General features: G+C 37.3%; 1 protein-coding gene across 1 annotated transcript in view; it reads left to right on the top strand.

The window, feature by feature from the left end:
- Nucleotides 1-10,399: 10,399 nt before the first annotated feature.
- Nucleotides 10,400-11,189, top strand: part of Tdrd6 (tudor domain containing 6) — a 14,491-nt gene continuing 13,701 nt past the window's right edge. Inside the window, exon 1 of the mRNA XM_048805425.1 lies at nucleotides 10,400-11,188. Within this exon, the coding sequence (XP_048661382.1) occupies nucleotides 10,770-11,188 (419 nt within the window). The 5' untranslated portion in view covers nucleotides 10,400-10,769. The remainder of the gene's footprint in view (nucleotide 11,189) is intronic.

Raw genomic sequence — 11,189 nt, forward strand, 5'->3', positions numbered from 1 at the left:
TATCCTACTTTGGACTTTACTTCTAACATAATATAAATAGGATCAAATCCCTTCACTTCCCTGGATTTCCATTTCTTTACCAGATGAAATGATTGATCTCTAGAACCTCACCAGTCTATAACTAAAAGGCACCATTACATTGATATCATGTTTTAAAAAAATTTACTGGTGTTTTTTTTCCTCGGTTTATTTCCTCATATTTTAAGATTGGAAAATTTTGTTCAGACTTTAAAATATACTACAGATTTCTTACATGGCTGGACTGTCTCACCTTGAAATCTGTTTTTCTCAGGGAAACAGTCTTCCAACAGACAGCTCTAGACACATCATCCTGTATTCTTACCTTCAATTTCTCCTTCCTGCACCTAAAATCCTCAATGCTATCCCCTGTCAGCCTCCCCACTCCCTGCCCTTTTCTGGCCTTTACCTTTCACTGCATACCTGTCACCACCCCCTGAAAATGCCTTGCTGCACCCATCTCCCCGGACATGTTTGGCTGCTTCTCAAGCAGGATCATTATGTGCCTCTAAACTTTCCTCCCACCACCACCACCCATTCATCTTCATTTGGTTGTCTAGTTAAACTCTTAATACCTAAAATGATCACCTGCTGCTTCCTTCGGAAGCCTTCAACAGCTTCAAAGCCTCCATACTCCTGTTGCTTCTCCTGCTACACAGTGGTACACATCAACTCCCCCACACAGAATGAGCTGCTTGAAAGCAAAGACCAAGTAATATATCTCTGCATCTCTTATGAACATAGACGGTATTTGCAGAATGAGAAGGATTTTTGTAGGAGGTAAAATCCATCTATACATACATATTTAATTCATATTTTGTATTCCTCCTACCTGCAGAAGCATTATTTCAGGTAATGACTCTGATTTCATCATTTACCATATTTAATGCTCAACTTCCTTTTTTAGAAGATCATGTGTGTTTAAACATGCCATAGTTTCAAGAAGCATCACCTATATCACTTTAGTAACTATTATGCCAAACCTGGAATTTGATAGATTTAAATGATATAAAATTGTATTAGTTGATTGAGTTAATAAATGTAATTATATTATTATGTATTTTTTAGTATGTGTGAAAATTATACCAGTATTTGGCCTTCATTGATAACATACATATGCACATTACACCCACTCAGTTGTTTCATTATTTCTGAATTTTGAGAAATACATGATTATTTTTCTTTCCCCATACTTTGCCCCCAGCAGGCTGCTGTGATTGTCAACAGCAGCAGGAGCCACTTTGAAGGTTTGATAAAAGCAGATGAAGATGCTTAAAGAGGTCTATTTGCTGAAAATATCTGGTAACAAACAGGAATATATGTGAGTAAATATAGTGTGTTATCCTGATTTTTAAAAATAAATGTTATTTTTAAATGCCTAACTGGTTGTTTTCAAGGATTGCTTTTTTCCTGGTGTGGTTTTGAGTTAAAGATGCTAATAAGAAGTTTACAATTTTAAAAAAATCTTGACCTTTATTTCTCACACTTAAAATAGAAACTGGCTTAATTTAGGGCATTGCGTTTGATGCCAAAAGAATTCTACTTTTTAACCATAATTGTGACTTTATGGTTACTCCCTATTAACTCAGTTATTCTTTCTCACTAAAAAGGATGGATAACTAATAATTAGTGATGAGCATGCTTACTGGCTGGGATAGAAGGGGAAAATAAAATTGAAATTAATTTAAATGTTAGAGAATTAGTCCTTTCTGATACTACATTCCACTTTGGTTTCCTTCTTGGCACTCATATGATAATTTCAATTGTTATTTCTTGGTCTCTATTGGCTGTTTCTTTGCTGCCACATCCTTAAATTTTGGCTCTTCAAGGTTCTTTTCTTGGACCTCTTCTCAATTTTCACTCTTTCATTAGGAAGAGCCTCATGTTTCTGTGATTTCAGCTACTATCCTTAGGCTGGCAATCTGTATTTCTGGTCCCTACTCATTTCTCAAAACTTAGTCATGTTTTTTCAACTGCTAATGATACATCTCTATCAGGATGGCCTGCAATCCTTGTGAGCTCAAATTTCTCAATATTAAATCAATATTTTTTGTACCCATCCTTCCTCTTCTGACCTTTCAAATATAATGTTTACCCAGGATTTCCTGTTACTCTAGACACCAAGAAACCTCAGGGTCATCTTTGTCTTCTCATTGTTTCTCTTATTTATCCAAAATGCTTACACCCAATTTTTTAAAAGAAAGCTACAGACCAGTATCTCTTATGAACATAGAATACAAAACTCCATGAACACCATTCACATCCTTTAGGATGACTATCTTAGATAGAAAATAACTGTTGTTGGGATTGTGAGATAATTGGAACCCTGTGCATTGCTGATGGTATAGCTGCTGCACAAAACAGTATGGAAAATATTAAACATATAATCACCATATGATCCAGCAATTCTACTTCCAGGAATATACCCAAAAGGATAAAAGCACAGACTCAAAGAGCTAGTTATACAGCAATTTTTTTTTTTTCTGGTACCAGGAATTGAACCCAGGGGCACTCAACCACTGAGCCACATCCCCAACCGTTTTTATTTTGGGACACACACATTCTCACTAAGTTGCTGAGGCTGGCTTTGAACTTTCAATCCTCCTACTTCATTCTCCCAAGCCATTGGGATTATAGGTGTGCACCACCACACCTGGCTACAGCAGTTTTTAAAGTGGCATCATTCACATGGCCAAAAGGTGGAAACAACCCAAATATCCATAAACAAATAGATAAGTGAAATGTGGTATGTACATAAAAGGAAGAAAATATATATTATGAATGAATGAACCTTAAAAACATGCTGAGTGAAATAAGCCAGGCAAAAATGTACATATATTATAGAATTTTACTTACTTGAGGTACTTAGAATAATAAAATTCATAAAGACAGAAAGTAGAATAGTGATTCCAAGGTCTGGGGTAGGAGGAGGGAATGAGAAACAAAGTACAAAGTTTCAGTTTGGGATGATGAAAAGGATCTAGAAATGGATAGTGGTAATGGTTGCACTATATGAATGTATTTCATGCCCTACAATTCTGCACTTAAAAATGTTTAAAATGACACACTTCAGGTTATCTGTATTTTACCACAATAAAATTCCTGAAAATTTTTAAAAATCCAGAGCATAGATGTTAAAAAAATTAGCAAATGAATCTGACATTATAAAAAGGGTAATATAATACATTATGACTTAATGAGGTTTACCCTTAATGAGGTTTACAAGGTTGGTTCAAGATTTCAAACATCATTACCTATGTACATGTATGATTATACCACTGGTGTGACTGCACCATGTTCTACCAGAAGAATGAGAAGTTGTGCTCCATTGTGTGCAGTGTGTCAAAATGCATTCTACTGTCATGTGTAACTTATTAGAACAAATTTAAAAAATAAAAAAGTGTTAGAATACCACTAATCTAATTTCCAATATAGTATTAGCTATTAGAACAGTCTTTTTAAACAATTTATCTCTTTTTATTCTATTCCCAACATATCTTAAACTGTATAACAAAATCAACATTACATAATTTTTCAGCTAAAAAAATTTCAAAATCAATCAAAAAATTCACTATTGCCAAATAAAAAGAAAGAGAAAAATGTCAATAGAATGTGAAAAATATTTGATAAAATTCATTCTTTGCATGTTAAATGTTCTCCCTGGAAATGGAAAAGAAGGAAACTTCCTCAGCATGATAAAAAGGATCTAAGTAAAACCCACTAGTAGCATACATCATACTGGCAAAAGACTTTCCCCATACTTAGGAACAAAGCAAGGATAACCATTCTTACCATTTCCATTCAGACCTGTACTAGAAGTCTCAACCCTTACAAATAAAGCAAGAAAAAGAAAAGGTACACGTCTTAGAAAGGAAGACATAAAGCTGTCTTTATTCCTAGATGTTATAGTTATACGTATAGAAAATTCCAAGGACTCTACAAAACGCCGCAAATGTTTATAATCAGAGCTTAGGAAAGTCACTGATATAAGGTCCATATATAAAAAAATGAATATAGTTCTGTATACTGGCAAAGAAAAATTAGAAACTAAAGTTTTAAAAACATGAAGAACTTAAGGATAAATCTACAGTAAAGATTTATTCACTGAAAACTGTAAGACATTCCTAAAAAAAATTAAAGAAGGCTTAAATGGAGGGAGAAAGTTTGTCCATGAAAGTAAAAACTCAATATTGCTCTGAAGTTAATTCAAAGTTGTTCTCTATCTGTAATGCAATCCTCATTAAAATCTCAGCAGGGGGCTGTAGCTGTAGCTCAGTGGCAGAGCACCCACCTTGCACATGTGAGGCACTGGGTTTGATCCTCAGCACCACATAAAAATAAATAAAGATATTGTGTCCAACTACAACTAAAAAAATAAAAATATAAAATCTCAGCAGGGTTTTTTTTTTTCTACAGGAATTTAATAAGAATACTCTAAAAAACACATATGGAAAAGTAAAGAACTTGTATAGCAAAAAAAAAATATATATATATATATATACATACATATATATATATGTATGTATGTGTGTGTGTGTGTGTATATAAAGAAAAAAAGTTGAAGGATTCACATTACCCAATTTGAAAATTGGCTTTTAAGCAATTTGGATACTAATCAAGACTGTAGCATTGGCATAAAGACAGACATGTAGGTCAGTGAAACAGAATATAGAGCTGAGAAAGTGACCCATAAACAGATGGTTATTTTTTGGCAAAGACATCAAGATAATTTAATTAGGAAAGTACAGTCTTTGACACAAATGGTAGTATAGCGATTATATATCCATATGTAAAAATAAATAAAACCCTCAATCCTTATCCCACCACATATAAAGTTGGTTCAAAAGTAATCATAGACCTAAATGTGAGTTCTAAAATTATAAAACTTTTAGCAAAAAAAAAAAAACAAAAAAAAACACTGGAAATATTTTGATATATTTAGGCAAAGTTTTCCTGAAACAAAAACACTGCCATCTAGGAAAAAAGTTAATAATCTGATTTCATCAAAATTACACTTTTTTTTTTCTTAAAAAGACAAGAAAGTAAAAGGCAGGCCACATACTGAGAGGGAAATAAGTGGTGCAGAGCATATATCTGACTTGTATTCAAAACATAAAAGAGCTCTTACAACTCAAAAGTAAGATGACAGCCCTTTTAAAAGTGGGAAAAAGACTTGGGCCGACACTTCACCATAGAAGATAGATGACACCAAATAAGCACATTTAAAACTGTCAGCATCTTTAAGGAAACAAAACCACTGTGAGATATAACCACAGAACACCAGAATGACTAAAATTAAAGAGACAGGCAATACTAAGTGCTGCTGAAAATACAGAACAGCTAATATGTTGTTAGGAATGCAAAATGACAGGGCCAGATTTGAAAATAAGTTGACAAGTTTCTTTCAAAGTTAAGCATCTATTTACCACATGATCCAGTAATCCCACTCCTAGTATTTACCCATGAAAGCATATGTCCACACAAAGGGTACATGAGTGTTTACAACAACTTCATTGACAATCACCAAATATTGAAAATAACCTGAAAGTCCTATCATCTAATAAATAAATGTGATATTTTCATGGAAGCTATTCAACAGTAAAATTCAACTACTGATAAACAATATGGATGAATTCAAAGGCCTTATACTAAGTGATCAAAGACAGCTACAACCCATGATTCCATTTATGTGACATGTTGGAAAAGGCAAAAGACTAGGAAGAGTAGGTGCAAGGACTGTCCCCATGAGGGAGGGTAGTTGTAGACTGCAAACAGGCAGGAGAATAATGAAAATGTTTACATATTAATTGTGGTAGTGTATACTTCCAACTATATACATTTGTACTTAGTACTGGTGTGCATTTACATCATATGCAAATTCATATTGTATAAAAATTCACATAGACTATGTACAATGAATCCCGCTTTATGTATAATTATAATGCATCCATTTAAAAACGGTATACAAATAAATAATTGCATACATTTGTCAAAACAGCCAACTGTACAATAAAAGGATGAGTTTTATGGTATGTAGATTCTCAATAAATCCAATTTTTAAGTATCTAAGTTTTTTTTAATGATTAAGAGACTTTAATTAGTTAATGATTAAGAGAGAATTAAGAAAAAATTTTAAATATTATTCAATATTACTAACTTATAATTCATTACATATCTACTGTGTTTGGACCTTTATCTACATTGAGTCATTCAGTCTTTATAAGTAAATTAAGTGAATTTCCTTTTTTATAGATGAGGAAACTTACTGAGAAAATTTCATTGTCCTTGTTGCCTTGACGTGAGAAACAGGGACTTTCAAAATCTAAAATCCTTTCCTTTGCTGCTTCATTTTATTGCATCTCCAGCATTCATTTAATGCAAACATATCAACTGTACTTGCATTAACCCATGTGGTCCTCATCATCACATGCACAATTATGTATCCTTACACCTATTTTCAGATGTGGCAACAGATATCTAAGAATTTTATATAAAGATGAATCATAATTTGGGGGGAGCAGATAAACTTTTTGCTATTTTGAGCTACTATTGTCAACTACTGTTATACATAATGTTTCACGTAAGGGCATAAATATATTTATTATATTTGTAAAATTCATTCTGTATAATTGCAGATCAAGTTTGCTCTTCTGTGACATATGGGATATTATGTTTTAAAGACCATCTTGGAATACAATTAGAAAACTTAGTATTTTCATGGGCTAAGGCCATTTTATTTTACCTTTGCAAAAACTAGAAGGGAAATTGCATGGTAATAGAAGGAGACCCTCAGGGTTATACAGTGGAGGAGGTAGAGAGAGAGGAGGGGAGGGGAGGGGAGAGGTGGGGAGGGGGGAGGGTGGAGGATGGGAAAGGCAGCGGAGCACAACAGACACTAGGATGGCAATTTGTAAATCAATGGATGTGTAACTGATGTGATTCTGCAATCTGTGTATGGGGTGAAGGTGGGAGTTCATAACCCACTTGAATCAAAGTGTCGAATATGATATGTCAAGAAATTTGTAATGTTTTGAACAACCCACAATAAAAAATTAAAAAAAAAAAAAGTCAATATTGGCAAGAATTCCAAAAAAAAAAAAAAAACTTTAATTAAGGATGTTATTTTAAAAAAAGAAAAATCAAATGGTATGTAACCATTTGAGATTTTTTTTCATTCTACATGATATCCTAGAGAACATTTCAAGTTGTTGCACATATTGATGGTTCCTTTCTTTCCCTTTTTGTTGCTGAGTAATATTTCACAGTATGAAGATCCTGTCAAACCATTTAACCTTTATCTGAAGGATAAGGTTGTTTCTAGTTTGGGGGCTATTGGGAATATATACATTTGTGTACAGGTTGGTGCATGAACATAAGTTTTCCTTTCTTTGGAATAAAAGCTCAAGTGCAACTGCTAGGTCTTATGACAAGTACACATTTTGTTTTTAAAATGCACCATACCATCTTACATTCCCACTAGCAATTTGAGTGATCTAGTTTCTCCACATTCTTATCATTGTTGGTATTAACACTATTTTTTAGTTTAGTCATTATCATTGGTACATAGTGATACATCACTGTGGTTTTGTTTTTCTCTAATAGCTGATGATAGTGAAAATCTTTTCGTTCTCTTTCCTCCTATACCCTCTTTGATGAAATGTCACTCGCTGTCTTTGCTCATTTTTACACTGATGTTTTTTAATATTGTTTTTTAAAGTTGTTTATGTCTTATAGATTAAAAAAATCCTAGGTTAACATGTGATTTGTATATATTTTCTTCCTATCTGTAGTTAGTAATTTTCATTCTCATAAGAGGGTATAATTATGCTTTACAAAATATTCATTAAATAGTAATTTTCTAAGCCTCCTTAAAAGTGGCTTATTAGTGGCAGAGAAACTATAGTATTCTAAAGTATGCTGTGTTTTGTTTATAGAGAGGTCTAAGGTAGCTTAGAATAAATATGATTTCTTTTTGCCCAATTTCCTTACATCTTGTTTTAATAAAAATATTAAAATAACTCATAGTATACAAAGTTCTCTCAGACACATTCTAACCCTGGCCTTTTCTTTCCTTCATCTATAAACCTTAAGTATTTGTAGTAGGATAATAATACTCTTTCTCTCTGCTTTTCTGAAGCCAAAGGCCTCTCTATCCTAAGAGTAGGGAGTTTTAAAATTTTTTTTATAGAACTCAAAATATTTTGCTTAATGAAGCATGAGGGATATATAATTGGAGCTTAATCTTCAGAATACAATAGTCCGATTTTTGAAATGACCCCATTCCCTTTTCAGCAGCAGAGCAGTACAGAAAGAAGTAAAAATACTTAAAAATACTACTGCAAATAAAGAAAAGGCAGGACATTGGGAATATCTGGGAGGATGGGAGGAGAAGACTGTGATCAGCTCCTGGTGGCTGCATGATACACCCTGACATCCATAATGCCCTTGGCCATGGAAGGAGGTTGGAGGACAAATTAAAAGGAAAAGAAAAGTCACTTACAGTATATACAACCCTGTGATCTATTTGAGTTTGGTTATACTGCTTATAGCTGAAATATTGAAATCTCCATTATTTCATGTGATGATGATAAAACAATTTCCATAATAAGACCATTTTTTAATGAATCCTCCCTTCCACTATAAAGGACATGGTACCAAATTTCTTATTCTTTTGTTAAGCATTCATTAGCTGATAACAGTCCAGCTGTGCTAGGCACTGAGAATGTAAAAAGAAATGAGCAGAATCCCTGCTTTCAAGCTGTTCATACTGTGATAGGAGAAATAGCAGCTGAAGTTGAAGCTTGCAAGCCCACACTCTCTCTGCCCTCTCCCTCTCCTCTCTTCCCCTTCACCCAGTCCCCCATAAAATCTCTTGGTTGAATTTCAGTCTGGGGTGAGTCACTCACCTTTCATTTCCTCCTTCATGAAGCCTTCACCAAGGACACAGGACACAGGAGGAAAAAGGACTGTGGTGCCTGCCAGTCTGGATTCAAATCCTGACTCTGCCCATCTCTCTGGGATTTGGGGTAAATTACTTAATCCTTCTGTGACTCAGATTCTTCCACTGCAAAGTGGGGATATAACTGCACCTACTCCATGGGGTTATGGTGAGGAATAAATAAATTAAGTCACATAAAAAAAGAGAAATAGCAAACAATTGCAAAATATAATAGGTAATATGGGACTAGGTAGAAGGGCACAATTAATTCTGCCTTGGTGAATAGGTAGGGCATAAGAAAGAGGCATTTGAGTTCTATCTGGCTAGAGATTTTTAAATCAAATGTTAGCTTTTCTTTCATGGTGAGTATAAAACAATTAGAGAAAATTTAGAAAATGGAATTAAATTTTTAAGGCTGAGCTAATCAGGAAAAAAAGCTTTTAGAAAGCTCAAATTCATTCATTCATTTTAGTAAATTATGTATATTGCCTCCATCCCATGCAGATTCCAGTAATTGTAAACAGAGACCTTGCCCAAGGAGCCCTTAGGTTGGTAGATGACATCAATCACAACACAATGTGAAAAGTGTCATGAAAAAGTAAGCACAGGGTGATCCGGAAGCACCTGGATTCAATCTAATCTCGGACTAAAGACACAGATTTACATTATTAGGTTAGCATTATACTAAGCACTGTCTTATTGGGTATTTAATATTTCAAAACATTGAGTGAGTATATGTGTCTAATTTTGCAAATGCACAAAAATACCCTGTGGACATATAATCAGATATAGTTTGCCTGAATTTTCCACTCCACCTGCTTCCCCTTGACAAAAGGGGGTCTCAAAGGGTTGTCCTGGTCAGATTCGGGTGGCGGTGGTGCTGCTGGTGCTACAGCAGTCACAGAGGCAGTTTGAAGTAATGTTTCAGTTCTTTTTGCTCTTTTGAGTCCAGTTTTGTGCTATCTCTGAATACGTGAAGAAGGCCTTCAAAGTTGGGATGGCACTTTGCAAAGGAACCCTTACCAGGCCGGTGTGGAGAAGGGCATACTGAACAGTCCCCATAGAGCTTCATACTTTATTGTGAGCTCCTAACAACTTTTATCAGTTCAGATGATGAAACGAGTTCATAGACTGAACAACTGGCAACCTGCTTGAGGGCAACTAATACTCTGAGCAAGCAAAAGCAGCCGAGTTCCCTCCCAGCGCAAGCGCACTGCTCTGCCTCAGCTTGCCAGTTCCGGGGGGGGGGGTCCTCTGAAAATTCGGGTCTCAACGCTCAGGAACGTGCTGTTGGCGCCTCCATTTCTCGTTCCCCTTTCCCTTCGGGAACTCCAATGGCTAGCACCGTACTTGGCACGCAATGCTCAACCAATAGTAGTTGAAAGAACGCACAGGAAATTAACTTTCTGGTCCAGCCCTCGCCACCGCCCTGTGCCACACCGTCCTCCAGAGTCGAAGGTGCTCTAAGGAGAGGCAGATTGTGTTCTAACCCTCACATCTCGGCCTCCTGAACGACCCTCGAAGCCCCCTCTCCTTTGCCCCGGCCCCCAGGTTGCGTTTCGGCGGCGACCACTCCCCGCGGCCGGAAGCCGGGCGCCGCCACGCGCTGCAAATGCTTGCGCGGCAACCGTGGGCGGTTGGTCCGGCAGCCGCCGAGTTTTACCTGTCCGCAAGAGTTCCTGAGGCCCTGCGTCTAGCGCGTCGCCCCAAGGGCGCCTCGCCCGGCGTCTTTCCCATTCTTTAGGTTCTTTGAGCCTGGTTTGGTGGGTCTCTCCTTCCCGCGGCGCAGAGGAGCGCTGGCTGCGTGGCAGAGATGAGCTCGAAGCCCGGGCTGCCGACGCCCGGGGCCTCGCTGACCCTGCGGGTGTCCTTCGTAGATGTGCATCCCGAGGTGATCCCGGTGCAGCTATGGGGACTGGTGGGTCAGCGGCGGGAAGAGTACGTGCGGTTGAGCCGGGAGATCCAGGAAGCTGCAGCCACGCGCGGCCCGTGGGCGCTGGGCGGCGCCACAGCCTCGCCCGGCGAGCTGTGCCTGGTGCAGGTGGGACTCCTGTGGCACCGCTGCCGCGTGGTCAGCCGCCAGGCGCAGGAAAGCCGCGTCTTTCTGCTGGATGAAGGCCGCACCATCACGGCCGGCGCGGGCTCGCTGGCGCCCGGGCGTAGCGAGTTCTTCCACCTGCCCTCAGAGGTGCTAAGCTGCGTGCTGGCCGGCTTAGTGCCGGCGGGCGGCGGC

This window comes from Marmota marmota, unplaced genomic scaffold, assembly GCF_001458135.2.
Source record: "Marmota marmota marmota unplaced genomic scaffold, marMar, whole genome shotgun sequence".
NCBI lineage: Eukaryota > Metazoa > Chordata > Mammalia > Rodentia > Sciuridae > Marmota > Marmota marmota.